At 47.4% G+C, this 25,815-nt stretch overlaps 1 protein-coding gene across 2 annotated transcripts in view; it reads right to left on the reverse strand.

Moving 5' to 3' along the window:
* thsd7ba (thrombospondin, type I, domain containing 7Ba) overlaps positions 1-25,815 on the reverse strand; it is a 1,603,431-nt gene that overhangs the window by 278,027 nt on the left and 1,299,589 nt on the right. For both annotated transcript variants that reach the window (XM_072472193.1, XM_072472199.1), the window contains exon 19: positions 293-408. In XM_072472193.1, the coding sequence (XP_072328294.1) occupies positions 293-408 (116 nt within the window). The remainder of the gene's footprint in view (positions 1-292; positions 409-25,815) is intronic.

Genomic DNA, 25,815 nt, shown 5'->3' on the forward strand with positions numbered 1-25,815 from the left:
TCTTTCGAATGATGCCCACGATGTTGCTTGATGCGTCATGTTGGAAAGCGTAAGAAAAAAATATTGCACCGTTAAAGCATGTAATGCATTATAGGCAATAGTTGTTTCTTGTTTACATCTTTTACTGTTTATGCTGATGTGATTGGTTCTGATTCATAGAAGAGGAAGGCGTATGAAGAAGGTTACACAGAATGAACTGTTGCAGGTGTTAAGCATACAATACTCCTTTTCAATGACACCTCTAAATCAGCCAGATTCAGCCATGAAACCGCACTCCATATTGAGATCTCACCTTCTCACAGAGCTTGACATCAACTGACTTCCCGTCACTTTGCGCACAATCCAGCAAGCGAAACTTCAGCCCCTGTCCACAGACAGCATTGTCACTCAGTTGGCAAGAGCTCCATTCTGAGAAACACAAAACCACATACGTGAAAGGTCACCACGTTGGCTGTGGTTTAGATCTGTACCTGTTGCAGTTAGCATCCTAGAAAATATTATAAATTCAAACCCGATAATTTGTTTTTTACTTGTGAAGTTCGATTGCGAAAATAACACGACTGAGGTGTGTAATGTTTCAAAAGACTGCAGAGCAGTGCTGGTGTTTAACTGGCATCATTCACCTCTCCATCAACCACTGGCGATTTTAATATTTAACACAATGACATGTGGGTCAATGATGATATGATGACATTCAATTCTGCATGGCTATTTATCAAGGATATTTATTTCCTTGCAGGCAAGAATATTGATGGCTGTGAAGCCTACATATGCTGACAAAATTACATTTGAAAGTTTGATGGCAGTGATGTTTTATACCTCCCAAGTAAAGGATAAGTGTCATTGAATTGAAGTTCCTGAACTCTACAATTTGTTATGACTGAAATCAATAGCTCTCACCAAAATAAATGGTTCCAGTGAAAATGTCTACTTCGATTCATTTACATTTTGTATGAAATGAAATAGAAAGTTTGGGGCACGGTCCTGCGGGAAACTTACAAAAATAAAGAACTGCAGAGACAGTTAAAGTGCAAGTATTTTATGGGGCTGATGATGTGTGTAACAGTCTGGCTCAGAAACAATGGCAGCAAAAGGTAGTATTTAAAAATGTTGAAGGAGAAGCAGGTATTTGAGTGAACAACTGAGAGAAAGTGGACTCGATTTTCTGAGGCGTCACGGTCCCCGCACCTCCAACCACCACACCCATCCCTCGGCTAGAATATTGAGTGCAGAGCCATCCATGATCCTAATGGCTGTTCTTCAACACTTAAATGCTGGAGGCAGCATAAATTGCTTTGAGGTGAGATTTCTGCTCCATTCTCAAGAGGATGTCCCACCTTAGACAGCTGCCATCCAAACAGCTGGCCTCCAACTCTGTAGCCCCACAGTGCCAATGGGAATACTGGGCACAGTTGAAACTACAGACATTCCTGACAAATCCAAGTAGATCTGGAGTGAGGGCTGTCATTGAGAGAGGTGGAGATAAGTTTCAAGAGGTTAAGAGGGAGGGTTAAAGGGGAGAAAATATTTTTGGGGGGGCTTCTATGACCAATGTGCCAAGGAGGTCCTCCTGCCTTGCCTGACTCCACCCCGAGAGCCCTTCTGTTGCCTCAGTTCATGTGCTAGCAAGCAGCTATCCTACTGAAATGAAATCAAATGAAAATTGCTTGTCATAAGTAGGCTTCAAATGAAGTTACTGTGAAAAGCCCCTAGTCGCCACATTCCGGCGCCTGTTCGGGGAGGCTGGTACGGGAATTGAACCGTGCTGCTGGCCTGCCTTGGTCTGCTTTAAAAGCCAGCTATTTAGCCTAGTGTGCTAAACCAGCCCCACATATTCCCCATGTTCATAAAGCGGCACTCTCAAAAGTGGCAGCGTGCGCACCGCCCTGCCCGTGGATAGAAGCCCAAACTCCAACCGTAGCTTTTTCTTACTAGCCAGCAATTCCGGTGTCCGATTGATCGGGTATTGATGGTCCTTCTCCAAAATGGCATCCAGCAGCATCTGCCTCTCTGCCCTTTTGCGCTTTCCCTTATGCACTTTAATGGAAATAATCTCCCCTCTACCTTCAACGAAGGGGAAATATTCTCAATCCTGTTAAAGCTCAAATATTCCTCGATAACTGAGGAGACCCTCTCGCCAAAACTCTTATCTGCCAACAGCGAAGTCAAACCTCCAAGAGGGCGCTGACCAGGACCCAAGCCAACCATCATGTCTACATAGGCTGGAGCATGATCAGCGATCACCATTGCCAAGTATCCCAACTTCCCCACTCCCAGCAGCAAGGATATCCGAACCACAAAAAAGTCACTCCTGAAATAGACCTGGTGGACCTGAGAGAAGAACGAAAAATCCTTCCCCTGGGTGTAGAAATCTCCAAGGATCAGCTCCTCCCATCTGCTCCATGAAGGTCAACAGAACCTTCGCCATGCCAGGTGGCCTTAACACCTTGTCCAGCCGGGGATCCAAAATGCAATTAAAGGCCCCAACAATCAGTTGGTGTGAATCCAAATCCGGGATCAACGACAGCAACCCATTAATAAAAATTGTGCTGTCCCAATTTGGGGCGTATACATTGACCAGCACCACCGTTGCACCCGTCATCACATTCCTTCCCGCCGAGAAGGCCATCCTCCAGTTGATCAGGATCACAGTCCCACGGGCCCTGTTATCGAATCGTGAATTAATTACTTACTGCAGCCAGCCCTTGCGTAACCTTATCTGGTCTCTAACCCGCAAATGGGTCTCCTGCAATAACACCACATTCGTTCTTAACGTCCTAAGTTGCATAAACACCCTAGATCTCTTAACCGGGCCACTCAAGCCCCTCACATTCCATGTGACCAGCTGAATGGAGGGATGTCCACTCCCCGCCAATACCGGAGTCAGTCATTCCCTCCCTGTGAGGCAGTCCAGCGACTCTCCAAGCAGAGTCGTCACCAGGCCTAGCCAAGATGGCTGCTAGATCCCCTAGCACAAACCAACAAAAAAAAACTTTCCCCATCCCCTCCCCACTCCCAAACAACCAGGTAACAAACTATAGGCAAACCCCAAACAAACTATAGGCAAACCCCAAACACGAACCTTTCCTTTATCACACCTTAAACATTCATTAACATAACCCCTAATCTCAAACTAAATGAACAGCCCTCACATGAGCTGCAGGTAACCCCATCTGCTCACTTCCATTAACTAATGAATCTAGCTAGCGGAGAAGGCCCCGCCACTCTCTGCGTGAAAAGCTTTCCCTGCACATCTCCCCTAACTTTTCCCCTCTCACCTTGAACTTGTACCCTCTTGTCATTGTATCTTCCCCCTGGGAAAAAGGTTCTGACTATTCACCCTGTCTATACCTCTCGTAATTTTGTATACCTCAATTGTAATTTTGTAGACCTCCCACAAGCCTCTGAATTTCCAATGAAAACAATCAGAGTTTATTCAACCTCTCCTCATAGCTAACACTGTCCAGGACAGGGAATATACTGGTAAACCTTCTTTGCACTTTCTGCAAAGCATCCATGTCCTTCTGGTAGTGTGGTAACCAGAACTGCACACAATATTCCAAATGTGGCCTCACTAAAGATTTATACAACTGGAACATGACCTGCCAACTCTTGTACTTCATGCCCCGGTCGATGAAGGCTGCATGCCATATGCCTTCTTGACCACTTTATCAACTTGCATTGTCACTTTCATGGAACTATGCACCTGAATGCCCAGTTCCCTCTGTATGTCAATGCTCCCAAGGGTTCTGCCATTTACTGTATAACTCACACTGGAATTTGATCTTTCAAAGTGCATCACCTCACATTTGTCCGGATTGAACTCCATGTGCCATTTCTCTGCCCAACTCTCCAATCTATCTATATTCTGCTGTATTCTCTGACAGTCCCCTTCACAATCATCAACTCCGCCTATCTTAGTGCCATCTTCAAACTTGCTAATCAAACCATCTACATTTTATTCCAGATCATTTATATACATTACAAACAACAGTGGTCCCAGCACTGATCCCTTTGGAGCATCACTAGTTACAGGTCTCCATTCTGAAAAACTCCCTTAAACTGTTACTCTCTGTCTCCTATTACCAAGCCAGCTCTTCATCCATCCAGCTAGACACCTCGAATCTCATGCAACTTTACCTTTCGTAACAGTCTGCCATGAGGGACCTTGTCAAATGCCTTACTAAAGTTGGTAAGACATGACCTTCCCCGCAAAAAAAGATGTTGCCTATCACTAACAAGTCCATTAGTTTCTAAATGTAAATAAATCCTGTCCCTCAGTATCTTCTTCAACAGCTTCCCCACGACTGACGTCAGGCTCACCGGCCTATAATTACCTGGATTATCCTTGCTTCACCTCTTAAACAAAGGGACAACATTGGTTATTCTCCAGTCCTCCGGAACCTTGCCTGTGGCCAAAGATGATGTGAAGATATCTGTTAAGGCCGCAACTATTTCCTCCCTTGCCTCCCACAGTAATCTGGGATATATTCCAACCGGCCCAGGGGACGTTTCTACCTTAATGCATTGTGAGATATCCAACACTTCCTCCTTCATTATTCTGACACATCTAGAGTACTCACACACCCATTCCGAACTTCAACATTCAATGCAAAGTACTCACTGATGATCTCACCCCCTTCCTCTGACTCCACGCATAACTTTGACCTTGAGTGGGCATGCTCTTTCCCTAGCTACCCTATGGCTCCTTTATTTATGTATAAAAGACTTTGGTATTTTCTTTGACCCTTCTTGCCAATGACATTTCATGGCCCCTTTTAGTCCTCCTAACTCCCATTTCAGTTTGTTCCTACTTTCCCTATATTCGTCAAAAGCTTTGTCTATTTTTAGTTGCCAAGGCCTCATGTATGTTTCCTTTTTCTTTTTGACCAGTCTCACAATTTCCCCCGTCATCCATGGTTTCCTAATCCTGCCATTTCTGTCCTTCATTTGTACAGGGACATGCCTGTCCTGCACTCTGATCAACTGGTCTTTAAAAGACTGCCACATATCAAATTAGGATTTACCCTCAAACAGCCCGCTCCCAATCCACATTCCCTAGCTCTTGCCGAATTCTGTTGGCGTTGGTTTTCCCCAATTTAGCACCCTCACTCGAGGGCCACTCTTGTTCTTATCCATAAGTATTCAAAGATTTATGGAATTATGATCACTATTGCCAAAATGTCCCCCTATTGACATTTTGGTCACCTGGCTGGACTCATTCCCCAATACCAGGTCCAGTAACACCCCCTCCCTGGTTGGACTATCAACATGCTGTTTCAAAAAACCCTCCTGAATACACCTAACAAATTGATCTCCATCCGAATCCCTGGCACTAAGGGAGTCCCCAGTCAGTACGGGGGAAATTAAAATCACCCACCACAACAATCCTTCTATTTTCACATCTTTCCAGAATCTGACTACATATCTGTTCCTTTGTGTCTCGCTAGTTGTTGGGAGGCCTATATTGCATCCCCAACATTGTGATTGCACCCTTCAAATTTGTTAACTCTACACATAATGGGCGGGATTCTCCGACCCCCCCCACCGGGTCAGAGAATCGCCGGGGGGGGGGCAGTGTGAATCCCAACCCACCGCCGGCTGCCGAATTCTCTGGTGCCGGGGTTTTGGCAGTGGCGGGAAACGTGCCGCGCCGGTAGGAGGCCGTTGGCAGTGGCCTCCCCGGCGATTCTCCGCTCCGCGATGGGTCGTGCGGCCGCCCGTTTTCGGCCGGTCCCGCCGGTGTAAATCAAACCAGATCCGTACTGGCAGGTCCTGGCTCTATGGGTGGCCTGCAGAGTCCTCGGGGGGGCGCGGGGGGATCTGGCCCCGAGGAGTGCCCCCATGTGTCCTGGCCCGTGATCGGGGCCCACTGATCCGCGGGTGGGCCTGTGCCATGGGGGCACTCTTTCCCTCCGTGCAGGCTGCTGTCAACCCCCGCCATGGCCGGCGCAGAGAAGAAACGCACTGCGCATGCGCTGGGATGATGCCAGCACACGCTGGTGCTCCCGCGTATGCGCCAATTTGCGCCGGCCGGCGAAGGCCCTTCGGCGCTGGTTTGCACAGTGCCAAGACCTTCCGCACCGGCTGGCGCGGCGCCAACCCCGCCGGCGCCGACCTAGCCCCTGAAGGTGCGGGGGATTCCGCACCTTCCGGGCAGCCCAACTCCGGAGTGGTTCACACCACCTCGGCGCCAGTACAGCCCGCCCCGCCGGGTAGGGGAGAATCCCACCCAATGCCTCTCTGCAGGATCCTGTCAAGATGTTCTCCCTCATCAGAGCTACGATATGTTTTCTAACCAGTAATGCAACTCCCCCACCCTTTCTGCAACCCCCTCTATCTCGTCTAAACATCAATATCCTGGAACACTAAGCATTAAGCTGTCCTGTCCCTCCTTTAACCATGTCTGCATAATAGCAACAATATCATAATTCCCCACATTTATCCAGGCTCTAAGGTCATCTGTCTTACTTGTTAGCAATCTGGTTTAGCACAGTGGGCTAAATAGCTGGCTTTTAAAGCAAACCAAGGCAGGCCAGCAGCGTGGGTTCAATTCCCGTACCAGCCTCCCCGAACAGGTGCCAGAATGTGGCGACTAGGGGCTTTTCACAGTTACTTCATTTGAAGCCTACTTGTGACAATAAGCGATTTTAATTTAATTTCATTTCACACTTCTTGCATTGAAGCAAACGCATTCCAAGCCTCCAGACCTGTGAAGTTCAGCACCCTCCCCGCCTGTTCTCCCTCTTAGCTATATTTGTCTTAGTCGCAAGCTCTTCTCCAACCTCTATACTTGCCAAGGTGCCACGGTGGCAGTGCCAAGGTACCCAGGTGACATCGGGGGTGCCATCCTGCCCAGAGCTCAACCACCGGGCACCTTCCCAAGTGCTGTTATGCCTTGTCCGCATTTGTGGAAACCACTGATAAACGGTGCCACTGCAAAGTCTCCCAGGTACGGGCGTTCAATCCCGCGCCTTGGTATATTCCGGCACAGACATATTCAAGTGAGGCTAACTGCTTACTTGAATATGCAAATCTGGATCCAAACCAGTGAGGGCAAGATCTGGGTTGCAACAGCTCGCCAGATCTAATCAGATCACGCGAGGCGTCCGCAGCATCCTAAATCTCGCGAGAAGCCTCTCGCAAGATTTACCGGCCTCATCGTGTCACCGAGACGGGCGCGTCGAGGCTTTAGGTCCGCGCCCATAATTATATTAATAATCAAGACAACTGATTTATAGTTTCTACGCAAAATGAGAGAACCATTAATTTAAGGTTAAACTGTTAATCACCATACAATATAATAAAAATTCAATTTAAGTTATTCAATCATAAATCAACAGCCCTTCTGATATATTGAGTGAAATGTAATACTCTTCCCTGAGATGCGTTTGCTGACATTTAAGCGGACAGGTGGGTGGCGGAAGGAGTCCCGCAGCCTTCCTGCCTCGGCCCCAACTAAGTCTGGAGTGGGAAGACTCGTGCATGGCTTCATTCCACCACCGCGGGTTTTCACCCTCACAATGTAAGAAGCACAAATCCTGTCGGGGTTGGCTGTTGCTGCGAGTGGAGGGTCCCTCATTCAAAAGCAATTAGTGACCCAGCATGGGAGGGGGGGGGATTCCACTGAGGTCCAATCCCCAACCCTTATTGTTGAATCCCCTCTTCCGCCACTCTCCCTCCTGACATCAGTCACCTGTGGCCTGCTCCCTCAGAGATCCACGTGGAATGATGACACAGTGGTTAGCATTGCTGCTCACAGCATCAGGGACCTGGGTTCAATTCTGGCCTTGCATCACTGTGTGTACAGTTTGTACATTCTCCCCATGTCTGCATGGAATTCCTTCAGGTGCTCAGGATTCCTCCCACATGTGCAGGTTAGGTTGGGTTATGGGGATAGGGCGGGGGAGTCGGCCTAAGTAAGGCGCTCTTTCAGAGGGTCGGTGCAGACTCGATTGGCAAATGGCCTCCTTCTGCATTGTAGGGATTCTATGATCCTGGACCTCAGTATTACATTACTGACAGCAGCACTACCTGCCCGGTGGCACTGATGATCATTCACAGCGGCCAGTTTCTAGGTGGCTGGTGGCTCTCAGGGAGCGGGATTTCTGCCACAGGGGTCCTTGATCCAAGGGAAGGCCTGATGCTGCCCAAGTACCCAATTGACATTCAGTACAGTCTTCCTGAAAGCAGGCAATGCGGAGGTCTCGCTGGCTACACATATGTACAAAGGCAGTCATTCAATTATTACACAGCAGTAATACAGTCAATAGGAAAGATAATCTGGAGGGCATTTATTCAGCACTGGGTGTCTGCACACTTCAGGGATTTGATCGTTCGTAACCCAAGATGTATTCTTAGGTTCATCTGTGAATGCCTCTACCCGGGAAGGTGTTACAGTCTCTTTTGCAAAAGTCAGATGAGTGGCAGCAGGGGATTCAACAGTACTCTCTGCTACAGGGGATTGACCAGAAGCCAGTCACATGATCAGGTTGTATGGATATTATTTCCACTTGCGGTACTCCTGGCATACATGGCACTAGCGCATCAATACATATAGATAGAAGCTGATCTGCATGTCGTCTCCACACTAACTCATCTCGTGTTTGTACGATATAAGACAAACTGGACCAGTTTGAGACCAATGCAGCTTCAGGAACCCACTGTTTGCTCATGGTATAGCTGCGCGCCAACATTTTCTCTCCTTGTTTAAACAAGCATCTTCTCGAATTATCTTCTCTTCTCTTGATCTGCAACTGCTGACTGCGTTCTACTATCTCGGATTCCTCCTGCGGTAAGAGTAGATCAAAAGCAGTTCTCAGCTTGCTCTTCATTAGCGGTAAAGCAGTAAAACAGGGAAATTCTGAGTGATCACATCAATGGTATTATATGTTGTGAAACTGAAGCAACGATGTAATGAACCTTGGTCCTTGGAATCTTTCAGCGTATGCTTCAAGGACTGGACAAACATTTTGGCCAAACCATTTGTAGATGGGTGGTAAGACGCTGGTTTTATATGTTGGATATCATTCATCTTTAAATAGTCCTCAAATTCCTGAGCTGTAAACAATGGACTATTTGCCACGATTTGTTCTGGTTTCCCAAATCTGGTGAAAATCTCACCAAGTTTTTCGATGGTTTGTTCCGCGGTTGTTGATTTCATCAGGACCTCCTTTGGTCACTTGGAGTGTGTGTTCACTATGACCATGAACACATACCCCTCATATGGACCAAGAAAGTCAATGTGTAGATGTTGCCAAGACACTTTAGGCCACTCCCGTGGATGAAATGGGGACAACAGCAGTATGTTCCTTACTCGAGCAGATGACTGACACAGTACTGCTCCTTTCTCTAACTGGGCATCGATTCCTGGTCACCAAACGTAGCTCCATGTTAGTTTCTTCATTTGAACAATACCTGGGTGTCCTTCATGTAATTGTTCCAATACTCATTATCGCAAATTTGGAGGAATTATTGCTCTGATCCCACACAACAGACATCCGCCCTGTACTGTCAACACTAACTTCCTTGAAATATACGACTTTAATTCAGGATGCGATCCCGCTATCCTTCCTTTTGGTATCACTTCTAGCACCCTCCCCAACACGGGGTGATTTCTGGTATGTCGTTGGACTTGAGCTGCAGTCACTGGAAAGTTTTCGATTTGTGCACAATAGAAGATATTTTCATGATTAAGTGTTATCTGACCAGCAGCCAAAGGCAAAGGTGACAATGCATCAGTATTGGCATGGCTCTTTAGCTGACAGTATCTAATCTCATAGAAATGTGTGCACTGAATCAAAGACCATCATTAGATTCTACTTGCTGCCAATGAAGGAATACCTTCATGTGGCCCCAAAATAGCTGTGGGCATGTTAACAATGTGAACTGATCATATTAGTATTGGTGAAATTTTGTCACACCAAAAATAATACTCAGTACCGCTTTCTCCAACTGAGTGTAGTTTGATTCAGCATTTGTTAAGGTGATGCAAAAGCTATTGATCTTTCTTACCCTGAAGGTGGCATGTGTGACACCACTACCCCAACTCTGTATGGCGAAGCGTCACAGGCAAGTTGTAATGGTAACTTTGGGTTGAATTGGACCTACACTCCTGACTTCCTGAATGCATGTTTTGCTGACTGGTCGGATTTTTCAGATTCAGGTATCCATTGCCATGCTTGTTTCCCGTACAATGAAGTACGTAATGGTTCGTGTAAGGTTGCTAGATTTGGGACACATTTTCCTGAAACCCTAGGAATGATCTAAACTGTGTTACATTAGTTGGTCATGGAGCCTCCATTATAACCTCCATCTTGTTAGGTGCTATGCATAAACCCTGACCATCAATCACATGGTCTAGATATTGGACTAATGTTTAAAATAAGTCACACTTATCTTTCCTCACACAAAGACACTGCATCTGAAGGTATTTCAGTGTGACTTCTACGTTTTGTAAGTGTTCTTCTTCATTGATACCAATAATTAGTAGATCATCAATGTAACACATTGTAACACTGTACCTACCCCCTGTAAACCACTCAGTATCTCGTCCATGGACCAATTAAATAAAACGGGTTCAGACGTTATTCCAAAAGATAACCTCTTTTGGCAAAAACAACCTTTATGTGTGGCAATGGTGAGCAGGTGTTGAAATTCAGCTGCAACATCCATTTGCAGATAAGCATGTGATAGGTCGATCTTGCTGAACTTCTGTCCTCTTGCTAGGCCGGCAAACAAATCCACAATCAATGGTAGCATGCATTGATCCGAACATTGAAATGGTTGTTTTAAAATTTCCGCAGATGCAAATTGCACCATCTTACTTCATTACAGGCACAATAGGGGTTCCCCAGTGGCAAGTGGTGACAAGTTTTAAGATTTCTGTATCCACAAGTCTCGCTAGTTCAGATTATACCTTTGGATGTATAGCATAGGGTACTGCTCCAGTCTTGAGACACTTCGCCTGACTATTTTGTTTGATCTTTAATGACACTTGTACTCCTTTTATAGACCCCTGTGTGTCCTTGGATACACTGCTGTATTTTTCAAGGATTGCCTGTAAATTCGTCTTTGAATCAAAGCTGTTTACTGCACTCCAGTTTAACTTGACCTTTTCCAGCCAAGAGCAGCCAAAGAGAGTGGCATAACCTCCTTGGACCACATTGGGTGGCAGCTTGCCACTTAACTCTACTTTGACTGTGAAACCTCTTTGGCAGCAAGCTGCATTGAAACAGCAATATCTAATCCTATTTTCAAACTTAGATTTTGTTCTGTTAATAACCTTCTCTGAATGGCCTCATTTCTCAACCCACAGATCAAGTGACCTCTGTGATGATATGCACAATGCAAGTTTGTACATAATGTTAAGCACAACCTCCGACCACTAGGTGGCATTGTAAACCCATCACGTCATCATGTGATCTGGGAGTTGGGAGTTGGTTGTTTTGGGAGATAAACATATTTGCAGCAGTCCCACAATAATTGTTTAGTGTTAAGTTGTTTATTATTTTATTTATCCTAGTTATCTTACCACGCAGTTATTCTACAATAAATTATTTTAAACTACATGTTCTGTCGTTCATCATTCACTTCAGCCAGTCTACAGAACATGAAAATCTCTCATGGTATCATCATGTGAGTCACCAAATTTGTAAAACGCTATGAGGCTCTTTGGGGGTCGCAACAAACTGTGCGATCCATTCCCCTTCTAGCTGATTCCTTCAGTTAAATCGAACTGCCACACAGTAAGAGTTTGCTGGAGTAAAACAGTCTCCCCAGGGAAGAACATTCAAGGAAAAACATAGAACACTTCTAAAAGAAGAAACAAATTAATTCAACAAAGAAAATGTTCTTTTCACTTCAAAAATATTTTGTTTTCTTATCCATCCCTCATCGTCAGTTTCCTTTTTAATCCTGTTGTGTATTGTACTTGCAGGATAAAAGGACTGACAATTCTGAAGCCCGTGGATTGAACATAATAGTCATCAGAGGTTTAGTAGATGGTTGTTAACTGTACAGAGGCTGGGTCTAGTCTGATGCTCAGCCCGTGAAGTAGCTGATGACGTTAAGGACTATCATGTGACTCAATTCTTAAAGGGACCATGCAAGAGCATAACAATAACAACTAACGTGTAGAGCACTATCCATTGCTGCTGGAGGACCTTCTATAGGCCATTGAGTGGTAATGTGCCATCACGGCAGGAAGAGGTCACGCTTCCCTCCCGATGCCATTTTAAAAGCCCTTTTGCCTCCCAGCCCGTGTCCTGAGGGCTGGTAAAATCCAGGTCATTAACTCTTTCTCTCTCGCCACAGAAATGTTGCCTAATCTGCTGAGTATCTCCAGCATTTTCTGTTTTCAGATTTCTAGCATCCAAAGTATTTTGTTTTGAATTGCGTGTATACTGCAAGATGCCCGACTCCAAAATATTTTGGCTCGCAATGAAGCATGAAATATTATTTTCTTCAACTCAGTATGAGCAATACCACAAGATATTCATTAAGCCAAAAAGCATGTCTATTAAATAAATATTTTAAAAATATTAAGATACTTGGCCCATGTCATGACTAGCTGTTATGCTTTTATGTACAGCTGTCATCTTTGACTGTTAGTTTCAAGCTTGATTTTAAGTTCTAAAAGCCTTCTTAAAAATATACTTGAATCTGTCATTGATTGGTATAAAAATACATTTGGATCACTCCTGCTCTTTATGGAAAGAAATCTGCCATCATTCCTGAGTTGGCCTACATGTGATTCCAGACCCACAGTAACATGGTTGATTCTTAACTGCCCTCCGAAGGGGCCTAAAAAGCCACTTGTTCAGGGCAATTTGGGTGGCACAACGGCGCAGTGATTAGCACTGCTGCCTCACGGCGCCGAGGGCCTGGGTTCGATCCTGGCCCCGGGCCATTGTCGATGTGGAGTTTGCACATTCTCCCCTTGTCTGTGTGGGTCTCAACCCCAGAACCCAAAGATGTGCAGGGTAGGTGGATTGGCCATGCTAAATTGGAAAAAAAAAGAATTGGGGCACTTCAAAATGTTTTTTAAAGTTCAAGGGCAATTTGAAATGGGCAACAAATGCTGGCCTCAATAGCACAGTTCTCATTCCATGGGTGGGGAGCTGGAGGTAGGCGGATATTAGATCCACCGTGGGAAAGACCTTGTATTGTGCAATCTGATTGACAGGATCAGATATGCGGGGGAGAGGGTACGCTGTGTATATGTGTTGATGCTTTGACTATAATCGATGACCATCCTATGCTTCTCCCCGCTCTTTACAACCACTACTTGAGCTCTCCAGGGACTGTTGCTAGCCTCAATAATACCTTCCTTCAGTAACCGCTGGACTTCTGACCTAATGAAGGTCCGGCCCTGGGCACTGTACCGTCTGCTCCTGGTGGCGACGGATGTGCAATCCGGGGTGAGGTTCGCAAACAAGGAAGGCGGATCGACTTTGAGGGTCGCGAGGCTGCAGACAGTGAGGCGGGGGTATAGGGCCGCCAAATTTAAAAGTTAAGCTCTGGAGGTTACATTGGAAGTCTAAACCTAGGAGCGTGGCAGCGCAGAGGTGAGGAAGGACGTAGAGCCGGTAATTTTTAAACTCCCTTCCCTGGACCGTAAGGTTCTCTATGCAGAACCATTTGATCTCTACCGAGTGAGACCCAGAGGCCAGGGAGATTTTTTGCTTAACTGGGTGGATGGGAAGAGAACAGTGCCTTACCGTATTGGGGTGTATGAAGCTCTCTGTACTCCCGGAGTCGATCAGGCAGGATGTTTTATGCCCGTTGATGAGCACGGTCGTCATCGCAGTCGAGTGAGTTCGCGGCCGAGACTGGTCCAGGGTCACCGAGGCAAGTCGTGGCAAAGTTTGGATGTTTTCCTCGGGCAGCGTGTGGTTATCCGAGTCGGGGTCCTGAGAGTCCAGCCAGGATGGCAGCGCCCACTGGTCGCATATGGCTGGAGGTGTACAAGGTGGCGGCGCCCATCCGTCGCACATAGTCCCCGGGGAACAAGATGGTGACGCCCGGAGGCCACACGTGGCTCTGGAGAAGGAAGATGGTGGTGTCCGCTGGACGCACGTGGCTCGTGGAGAGAGTTGTGTTGGCGGTCCCGGTTCGCCCCTGGAGACCGTGGTGACCGCCCGGGCCTGGCATACTGCCACGAAATGGCACTTTTTGCCGCACCCTTTGCAGATGGATAAGCGTGCCGGGTAGCGCTGCCGGGGGTGCTTGGCTTGCCCGCAAAAATAGCAGCGGGGCCCCCCGGGGTTGCCTAGCAGTCTCGCCGCACAAGCTTGTGGGGGGATGGGAGATGCATCGGAGTCGGCCGCGGGGGGGTTCCACGCTGCCCAAGGGGCTGCCGCGCGGGCAGGGATGTAAGCGCGGGAATTTTGGGAGGCCACATCCAGAGAGCTAGCAAGGGCCCGTGCCTCCTTGAGGCCTAGTGTCTCTTTCTCCAGCAATCGCTGCCGGATTTGGGGGATAGCATACCTGCAACGAATGCAGCCCGGATCAAAAGTTCTGTGTGGTCGATGGTGAAACCTGCGGGCAGTCACAGTTCCTCACTAACACCAGGAGCGCACGGTAGAATTCCTCCAGTGATTCCCCGGGGATTTGTCGCCTCGTCGCTAGCAGATGTCGGACGTAGACCTGGTTTACAGGGCGAATATATTGTCCTTTCAGCAGGGTCATTGAGGCCTCAAAATCGTCCGCATCCTCGATGAGGGTGTAGATCTCTGGGCTCACCCTCGAGTGGAGAACTTGCAGTTTCTAGTCCTCTGTAGGTTCAGTTGTGTCTGTCCTGAGGTACCCTTTGAAGCACGCCAGCTAGTGTTTGAAGGTTGCTGCTGCGTTTGCCGCGTGGGGGCTGAGTTGCAGACACTCCGGCTTGATTCGGAGCGCCATTCTTTAAAATCTAGTACAATAAATTGATGCTCGATCAATAACTCCTGAAGCGAGATTGGAGACAATTGAAGGCTTTATTGTACTAGATGTTTCCCCCAGCAGCGCAGGTACAGAATGCAGCTGCTGGGGAGACACAGGCTCTTATACTCCACCTTACTGGGCGGAGCCAGCAGGCAAGCTTCACCAATGAAATAGCAGTCTCAGCTACCTCCCACACCAATGGTCTTACAGCATCATTCAGGGTACCGTAATACCTCTAATACCGACTACCACAATGTGCAGGTTAGGTGGATTGGCCCTTAGTGAACAAAGGTTAGGTGGAGTTATGGGGATAGGACGGCACAGTGGGCTTAGGTATGGTGCCCTTTCAGAGGGTCAGTGCAGACACGAGGGCCAAATGGCCTCAGATTCTATGACTCACATCTTGCAACATCTCTGATTGTGTCAAACCTGAACTATGACTTTGACTACAAGCTCCACTTCATGGTTGGGACTATGACATTGATTAAAAACAATGGGTGCAATTTTGCAAATACCTCAGAGTGCTGGATCAGGTGAGAAAATTTGTGTGAAATCATCAGCCTCACTGATGCCATTTGCCCCTGATTTAACAGTACTCTGTGCAATTTCAAAGTACTTGCAAGGAACACACAGCCAGCTTGGAGGGGTAGGCCCTAAACACGCTGGCAAAGCTAAGATTCTGCGATCGGCGCAAGTTTTTAAAGTGTTCCCGGTCTCAAAGCTGAATGAAAGGTCCCTCTGCCCAATCACAACACCCCTCTCCCCTGTCTCCCAAGCACTGGGGCAATCCCCCCCATACAATGCGAAGGTTGCAACACTCCTCCCCACATCGTAAGAATCGGGGCACCCAACCCCCATCCCATGCAACCATCGTGGTGACCTGACATCTCCCCCCCCCCCCCCCCCACCCCCACCCCCACCCCCACCCCCACCCCCCACCCCCACCCCCCACCCCTCACAGGCATCGGGGCCCCTCACAGGAATGAGAGCAGCCTCCCCTCCTCAACACAGGCCCCACCCAACTTCACAGGCTCCGTCCTAATCCGCCCCCCACCTCATCGGGGCGTACCCACCCACAAGCATCAGGGCATGCACCACCTCCCCCTTTACATGAACCAGCCACCTCCACCCCAATGCAGGGACTATTCCCCCCCCCCACTTCACAGGTACTGGGTACCAGCTCCCCCCCCCCCCACACACACACACATAAAGAACACCTCCCAATGAGACTCCCCAGAGGAACTGCTCTTGATACTGCCCCTGGTAGTGCCACCTTGGTCATGCCATCCTCACACTGCCAAGTTGGCACTTCCACGCTTCCAGGGAGCCTGGCCATGTCCTGCATCACTCAGGGACTATACCTCACTGTGCACCACATCCCCGGGCGGGTGGTAACGTACGATGAGGGTGGAAGTAACAGAATTCTGAAATCTCGCTGGCACAAATCCCAGTTTTGGTCTCTTGCGATACTTAGCGACCATTACTTGCCCACGGCTATTGCTGCCGCGAAAATCGCGGACCCTGACTCACTTTCCTCCACTTGTAGAACCAGTAATACAGACAAACTTCCAATTTCTTTTTGAATTTCACTTTTACTTTTTAAAAGAGCCCCAGTCACATAATTCTCCTTCTCACCTCAGCGGTTTTTCACCATAACCTTCTGACCAGCATTGAACTCTCTAAGTTTGATGTCAGGTGGATCATGATTCCTCTTCACTTTATCTTGCTTTTCTTGCACTTTGCTATTGATGTCAGGCTTATGCTGAAGCAAACTGAAGCTCTAAATACTAACTCATAAGAATGTGGCCTTATTTTGTAAGAGAACAGTAATTGTCCGTGTCGAAGAGAAACATGGAAATTGCTGCCCCGCTTGTCAGTTAACAACTACTTCTGTAACCTCTTCACAATCTGTACACGTCTTTCTGCAGCAACATTCGATACGGGTGTACGGCAGCATTGAATACGAGCAGCCCCGCTGATGGGCAGAGGATATCAGCTGAGGCTTGTGAAATCAACCCTTAAAAGCTTGCCTGGATTGGGACCTGCATGAGCAGTCGTCCTGGTTGCGACCTATGCATTGTATGTCGTGTTGCGGCCTTTTCTTTTGACGAGAAAATAAACTTATTTTGTTTGGATCACCTGATTGGACCTCCTGAAGATTTTATACTGGCGACGATGAAAACATTTGGCTGAGATTATGGACTTCCATAACGCACTTGAATTCCTCAGTATGAGGGCAAGGTCAGAGGTAATTTAAAAATGTCACCTTTTGGAAGGCTTGGGGCCTTTGATGCATGCGTGGAAGATTGCGCTCAGTATACCGAACAGGTGCAGTATTTCTTCCAGGTGAATGCTATTGTAGGAGATGGCCGGCAAAAGGTAATATTCCTGACCACCTGCAGAGCTCCAACTTTCAGTGTGAGCTTACCTTGCCTAACCAGTAGCCCCAGATTGGAAGACCTATAATGAGCTTGTCATGCTTGTTGCAGACAATTACAACAAGCAATCATCACTGATTGTGCAGAAGTACCGGTTCAACATGGACAGGCAAACCCTGGGGTGCTTGGTCACAGAATTCCTGAAATGCCATTGCAAGCTGACTGAGCATTGTGACTACGGACCACCCCTCACGGAGATGTTGCGGGATCGCCTAGTGCCTGGCATTAATAACATGGCGATCCAACGGAAAACGTGGCAGAAACTTCCTTGGTTCTAAAAATGGCCACAGAACTATTCCTCGTGTGAAAATGTGGAAAAGGGAGTCCAGGAACTCGAGGGATCCATGGACATGGACGTATGTAGCATTGCCCGCCCCCCATTCCGGCAAGTAATGTCCCCCAAGAGCAGGGCCTATGGGACTTAATCACTACCTGAGCAATGTCATGGTTAGACCCATTGGCCAAGAACCACTGCAGCCTGATAAGACACCTCCCCTGAGGTCCAGGAAGAAGACTCACAATGGTGATGCACTTGTGATCGCAGGAACCGGGGGGGGGGGGGGGGGGGTGCATCGACAGTGAATGCATTGCCCTGGTCGGGTGACACACCTGCCCTGAGCCAGGGCTCTACATTTAGCCCAGCCCATTGAGGATGATTGCATGCAACTAAATCATATTACAGCACCAAAAGTAGTCCCAATTATGATAACCATCCAGATGAATGGTCACCCCTTAGATATGGAAATAGATACATGGGTTGCCGTCTTGGTCATTGGACAACAAGCATCCCAGAAAATTAATTTGGGCATCCAGTACATGGGTCTAAGGGACACTAAGGCATGGCTGGCGACCTACACTGGAGAACTATTAACCATTGTTGGGACAACGGCGTCTCCCATTACCTATGCACAACAATCAGTTCAACTGCCACTGGTAGGGTGCAAGAACCCAGGCCCTGTCTTCTGGGCTGTGACTGGTTACAGAAACTCTGCATAGACTGGCAACAGATCTTTAAAATGGGAACAGACGGATTGTATGAGGACCTAGGAAAATACCCGGATAACAGTCCCCCGTCATAAATGTGAGAGTTCAGGGGTTCATGCAGACTAATGGGGTATAATACATTCGGACTGCCCCATATAACCCCACTTTGAACAGTCAAGCTGAGAAGGCAGTGCAAACTTTCAAGAGGGGCACAAAGAAATAAAGCACAGAATCAGTTGAAACAAAAGTGGCACGTTTTCTGTTCAATGATCAGACCACGCCGCATATGAAGACCAGGGTAGTGCCAGCAGAGCTACTGATGGACCGATGGCTTTGAATCCGTCTACGCTTGACATTTCCCAACCTTGGTCGGAACGTGGAGAAGAAACAAAACCTCTAAAAGAGGTCAACATACCATCAACCTTCTCCTAAGCTGGATGGATGCCTTCACCATCTATTTGATGATCCAGAGATGTTATGCTTGACAGCATGAAGCAGTTCTTTAATTTTGATGCCATATTCACAAAGTTGATCTTGGACTTTTTCCATCCCTACAATGGTGCTCTTTCTCTGTCTCACTGTTATTTAATGTCACCCAAAAAGCAGCACACGGCTATCATCCCAATTAGTACCTGGTGGATGACAGTCTGTACACTGTAGACACTCCTTTCTGTATGAATGGTAAGACATTTCTTGCTCTTGTCAGTTAACTTTAAATGCAAATATGCATTTGACAAATCTATCTTACTTAACACACTCCCACTGACTAAATTAGAAAATAAACCTTCACTGGTAGATAGTGGGTAAGTATCATTCTCAATCACTTTATTTACCAATTGTTTATAGTCCCCACAAACCCGAACAGACTCGTCTGATTTGACAAGTGCCACAATGGGTGCAACTAGTTCACTGCACTTCACCTTCTTAGTTGGCCCTGTTCTTATAATTTATTCAGCTCTTTACAAATTGCTTCTAACTTTGCATAAGGCGTAACAAATTGTCCTTAATCTTGACTTTAGCCTTGTGATGCCTTGGCCCTTTGGTCCTCCTTGCTCCAAGACCAGATGATGTTCCCATTGCAGTCGCCTGAGGTCACACATACTCGTCTCCCGACTGCAAATAATCCATCCCAGTCAAACTGTATTTTCTTAAACTAATCCCTTCCCATCTGGGTGACTTTGTTCCCTCCTGCTACTACAAAGGGAAAGTAATAGGATACATAATCATATTTCACCCTATCGCTAACTTTACCTAACCCTGGAATACTGTTATAGGAATAATTACTTACACACCAGTTTTGTGTAAAGGAATGTAACTCAGTGGATTCTTCTGATCTCCTTCTGAGATTTCAGACTCTGCTGCAGCTGCATCAATGATGACAGTAATTTACGAATCCCCAATTTTCATTTCCACTGTGGACTCTGAAATTTTATCTTCAGCCTGTCATAATATACACCAGTATATCATGGTGCAGACACACACTGATGGACACACAGTGGGACCAATCAACATACACAACACCGCAGCCAACAGCCAATCACCAGTGAGAGCACACGCACTATAAAGACAGGGGCATCAGAGTTCCCGCTATTTCGAGTAGCAGCTAGCTAGGAGCACAGAGCTCACAGCCTGCAACACAGACATTCATCATGTGCTGAGTGCATCAACTGGTTAGGACAAGGCAAAGGTCTTTAGTTAAAGCTGGTATCGTATTTACCCACAGTTCAAGTATGCTTAAATAGTTAACCTTTTAATAAAATAGTGTTGCACTACATCAAGTGTTGGTGACCTGTATGTGATCCAGAACACCCAACACATCATGATACCAGGAGTGGTTGCACACTAGCATTTCTGAGACCTACCGGCAAGTGATATGCCTCTTCCACCAGCATTCTGTCATCCTGCAACATGTACAACAACAGCCCGCCGCCGCCGCTCCGCATCGCCGGTAACCTAGGGGCCAACTGGAAGATTTTCAAACAGCTCTTCCAGCTCTTCCTCGAAGCCACGGACAGGGAGGGCACCTCGGAAACCAGAACGATTGTTCTTCTCCTCTCCACGGCCGGGGACCATGCCATCCACATTTTCAACTCTCTCACCTTTGCAGATGACGAAGACAAGATGAAGTTCAAGACGGTTCTCCTCAAATTTGATACTCACTGCAGCGTAGATGTGAATGCAAGTTTTGAACGCTACATGTTCCAGCAGCGTTTGCAGGGTAAGGATGAACCTTTCCAATCCTTTCTAACGCACCTCCGCATCCTTGCGCAATCTTGCAGCTACAGGCCCACCTCTGACTCCATGATATGCGACCAGATCGTTTTTGGTGTTCAGTCGGACCCCCTACGACAGCAACTCCTCAAAGTAAAGCAACTCACCCTAGCGATCGCCATCGAGACCTGTGTCCCACATGAAAATGCCACCAGTCGATATTCCCATATACAAGCGACTGAAACGGTGCGGCAAACTCCCCACGAGATGGAACGGGTCCAATGATTGAGCACCTCCAGAGCCTCAGCCTGGATGAGGACGGCCATTTTGCGTGCTTTTCGCGGACTCCCATGCTTGTACGCACCAAACGAGGGGACGGCGACGTGGAGGAACGTAATGCGCAGGTGCACACCACGCATGACCGCACCGCGCATGCACGGTGGTGCAGCGAATGTGCTGATGTCACGACGTGCGGCAACTGTGGCGCCGCCCATTTAAAGCGGCAATGCCCCGCAAAACCTCGACAATGCCTACGATGTGGAAGACTTGGCCACTAAGCTGCCTGCTGTCGAGCAGCTCAGCCTTCCAATTCATATCGCTTCAGCCAGTCTCGCAGGAATGTTCGGGCAATTCAACCCACGGTCACCGAGTCCGATTCCGACCTCCCGCACAGCAGTGACACCGAGGACCCGAAGGCGCCTTTTCGAGTCGGTGTCGTAACGCAAAACAGGCTGTCCCCGAAGCAAACACACCAGCCGCTGTTGGTAGACAGCATTGATCCGGACGATGAGTGGTGTGCCACCCTGACGGTCAACCAGAATTCGTCGCTGACCTCAGAGACTTAATTTGTGAACTTTGTGCACTAATGGCCTCTCTGGTCTGTTCTGTTCTTCCGTTTAATCGTTCAAGTGGTTTGTATGTAGTGTTCATCACGTTATTTGTGTCACACTGTTTTTTCCGCACCAGGCACCTTCCCATGTAAATAGCTTAGTTTTATGTAAATATTTCGCACACACGTAGTCAGGAACATTCACCACACACTATTTATTGTCACGCAGGCACATTTCCCTTATATAAAAGTGGGGATGTCATAATATACACCAGTATATCATGGTGCAGACACACACTGATGGACACACAGTGGGACCAATCAACATACACAACACCGCAGCCAATGAGAGCACACACACTATAAAGACAGGGGGCATCAGAGTTCCCGCTCATTCGAATAGCAGCTAGCTAGGAGCACAGAGCTCACAGCCTGCAACACAGACATTCACCATGTGCTGAGTGCATCAACTGGTTAGGACAAGGCAAAGGTCTTTAGTTAAAGCCAGTATCGTATTTACCCACAGTTCAAGTATGTTTAAATAGTTAACCTTTTAATAAAACAGTGTTGCACTACTTCAAGTGTTGGTGACCTGTATGTGATCCAGAACACCCAACACATCACAGCCCTTGTATTCTCATCTTCCAGGTGCTGTTTTCCTTGCTCTTTGACGGAGTGTAACTCTTCATCTCCCTGCTTGATAACATTAATTCCTGCTTCTACGTCCATTATGTGCACATTTGAGGATTTCTGTACCACAACCTTGATAGAATCATAAAATCAAGGAATTTACAGTGCAGGAGGAGGCCATTCGGCCCATCAAGTCTGCACCAGCCCTTGGAAAGAGCACCCTATCCAAACCCATGCTTCCACCCCATCCCCATAACCCAGTAACCTGAGACAAACTTTTGGACACTAAGGGGCAATTTAGCATGGCCAATCCACCTATCCTGCGCATGTTTGGACTGTGGGAGGAAACAGGAGTACTCGGAGGAAACCCACACTGACATGGGGAGAAAGTGCAAACTCCACACAGTCTTACGAAGCCAGAACTGAACCTGGGACCCAGGAGCGGTGAGGCAGCAGTGCTAACCATTGTGCCACCGTGCTGCCCTGATGCATGTCTGTGACCTGGTGTGACCTGAAGCTTTTCTGTTTTCCCTAAGCCGGCATTTTTAAAAAATTTGTTTACGGGATATGGGTGTGCTTGTTAGGCCAGCATTTATTGCCCACCCCTATGTGCCCTTCAGAAGATGGTAATGAGTTGCCTTCTTGAACCGTTGCTGTCCCTAATGCGTAGATACATCCACGGTGCTGTTAGGGAGAGAGTTCCAGGATGTTGCACCTGCGACAGTGATGGTCATTGATAAAGCAGCTGAAGATGGTTGGGCCTAGGACTCTACCCTGAGGAACTCCTGCAGTGATGTCGTGGAGTTGAGATGATTGACCTCCAACCACCACAATCATCTTCCTTTGTGCCAGGTATGACTCCAATCAGTGGAGAGTTTCCCCCCTGATTCCCATTGACTCCAGTTTAACTAGAGCTCCTTGATGCCATACTCGGTCAAATACTCCCTTGATGTCAAGGGTAGTCACTCTCACCTCACCTCTGGCATTCAGTTCTTTTGTCCATGTTTGAACCAAAGCTGTAATGAGGTCAATAGCTGAGTGAACCTGATGAAACCCAAACTGAGCGTCTGTGAGCAGGTTATTGCTGAGTAAGTGCCGCTTGATAGCACTGTTGATGACATCACTTTACTGATGTTGGAGAGTAGACTGATAGGGCGGTAATTGGCTGGGTTGGATTTGTCCTGTTTATTGTGTACAGGACACACCTGGGCAATTTTCCACATTGCCGGGTAGATGTCAATGTTGTAGCTGTACTGGAACAACTTGGCTAGGGGTGCGGAAAGTTCTGGAGCACAAATCTTCAGTATTATTGCTGGGCTATTGTCGGGGTCCATAGCTTTTGCAACATCTAGTGCCTTCAGCTGTTTCTTGATGTCACGTGGAATGAACTGTAGTGGCTGAAGACTGACATCTGTGATACTGAGGACCTCCGGAGGAGACCGAAATAGATTATCCACGCGGCACCTCTGGCTGAAGATTGTTGCGAATGCCTCAGTCTTGTCTTTTGCACATACATGCTGGGCTCCTAAATGATTGAGGATAGGGATATTTGAGGAGTCTCCTCCTCCAGTGAGTTGTTTAATTGTCCACCACCATTCGCGACTGGGTGTGGCAGGACGACAGAACTTCGATCTGATGCGTTCATTGCGGAATCGCTTAGATCTGTCTATTACTTGCTGCTTATGCTGTGTGGCACACAAGTACTCCTGTGTTGTAGCTTCACCAGGTTGACACCTCATTTTTCAGTACACCTGATGTTGCTCCTGGCATGCTCTCCTGCGCTCTTCATTGAACTAGGGTTGATCCCCTGGCTTGATGGTAATGGTAGAGTGGGGGATTTGCTGGGCTATGATGTTGCAGATTGTGGTTGAATACAATTCTGCTGCTGTTAATAGCCCACAGCTGAGGACTCACAGGCAATTCCCTCCCGATTGTATACCACTGTGCCGCGACCTGTGCTGGGTCTGTACTGCCAGTGAGACAGAACATACCCTGGACTGGTGATAGTGTTGTCTGGGATATTGTCTGTATGGTATGATTCTATATCAGGCTGTCACTTAACTAGTCTGTGAGACCGCTCTCCCAACTTTGGCACAAGCCCCCAGATGTTAGTAAGGAGGACTTTGCAGGGTCAGCAGGGCTGGGTTTGCCGTTGTCGTTTCCGTTGCCTGGTTCGATGCCGGGTGGTCCGTCCGGTTTAATTCCTTTTTCGTGTGTTTGTAGCGGTTGAATACAACCGAGTGACTTGCTAGGCCATTTCAGAGGGCATTTAAGAGTCAACCACACTGCTGTGGGCCTGGAGTCACATGTAGGCCAGACCAGGTAAGGTGACAGATTTATTTTCCTAAAGGACATTAGTGAACCAAATGGGTTTTTACAACAATCGACAATGGTTTCATGGTCATCATTCGACTTTTAATTCCAGATATTCTATTGAGTATGTAGCCATCTGGGATGGACACGCCCTGATTACAAAATGGACACTTTGCAAAGAATGCAGGGAAAATTGGACAATACCGAGAAAGCAAGGAGGTGCAAGGTTTGTCTGTTGATTGGAGCAATAGCTCCCAGACAAGACCGAGACTGCAGAACCATCTACATACTAATGAGCCATCTTCGGGGATAAAAGGGTAACATTTAAGTAAACAATGCTAAGACAGACACCCCGGCGCCAGAGGAGACTAAAACAAAGCAGACCAGGACACGTCCAGCAATCAGGGAACCCACCCCTCTATTGGAGGAAAATCGATAAGAACGATTGGGAAACGGCCCAATTAATTGGAGCCATGTTCAAGGCCCACCCAAAACGCACAAAGCCCTTTCGAGAATAAAAAGGGCTCGCCAAGAGAGAATCGCTCTCTTGGCCTTGGCTCTCAGCAAGGAGAAACCTGCCAAAGCTGCTCCAGACCAATTAAGTTCCAAGTCAACGCACGCTACGAGATAGACGCTCCTAGTTACTATCCTGTAAACAACTCAACCCAGCAGCCTCAGAACCAAGCAACGGCCATTGTTCCTCTGACTGCGTGGGCACCCGAAGCTAAGTAAAGGCTTTTAGCAATAGTGATAGTTTAGTTTGTAGAGTTTTATGCATGAGTATATTTGACTGTGTGTAAATAAATGAGCATTGATTTTGAACTTACTAACTGGTGTATCGAGTCTTTGATCAGTATTCGGTTTTGAACCTTTTGGCGGCATCGAAAGACACCTGGCGACTCTTGAGCAAACGTAATTAAACAGAGCCAAATTAAGAGAGAACACAATTAGCAACAAGTTTAAATTCCATCACCTGCGTAGTGGGATTCAAACCCGGGTCCCCAGATTAATATCCTGTATCTCTGGTTTACTAGTCCACCGACTGGATAATGTCTGGGCATGATTGACTTTTCTACAAGCACAGCACTTTGAGTGGAAATGGGGATATTTAAATGGTTGGTGGCTACCATGGCAACATTAGCATCGACATTTCTGAATCTGAGACTGAACATGGCTGTCATGGACTGGTACTCACTGAAACCCAGTGGACTCCCCTAATGCCCCAAGAAAATAACTCTCTTACCATCCACAACTTAGATCTCGCTGCCATTGCCATGGCTTTGGCCTCACTGCCGGTTTCCTTCATGTCAGCTTATTGCCACTGCTCAAAGGCTTGACATGGATCTTATTATTCTTTAGACATCTGACAAAAGTGTCCCCAAGCTTGCCTTTGAAGTTTGCACCATCGCCACAATGATGAGAGAGTCTCTTTAATTTGAGGGTGGAATCCCTTGACAACTTGACCTTTGACTGAATGCAACTTCC

Source organism: Scyliorhinus torazame, chromosome 2 (genome assembly GCF_047496885.1).
Source record: "Scyliorhinus torazame isolate Kashiwa2021f chromosome 2, sScyTor2.1, whole genome shotgun sequence".
In the NCBI taxonomy this organism is placed as follows: domain Eukaryota; kingdom Metazoa; phylum Chordata; class Chondrichthyes; order Carcharhiniformes; family Scyliorhinidae; genus Scyliorhinus; species Scyliorhinus torazame.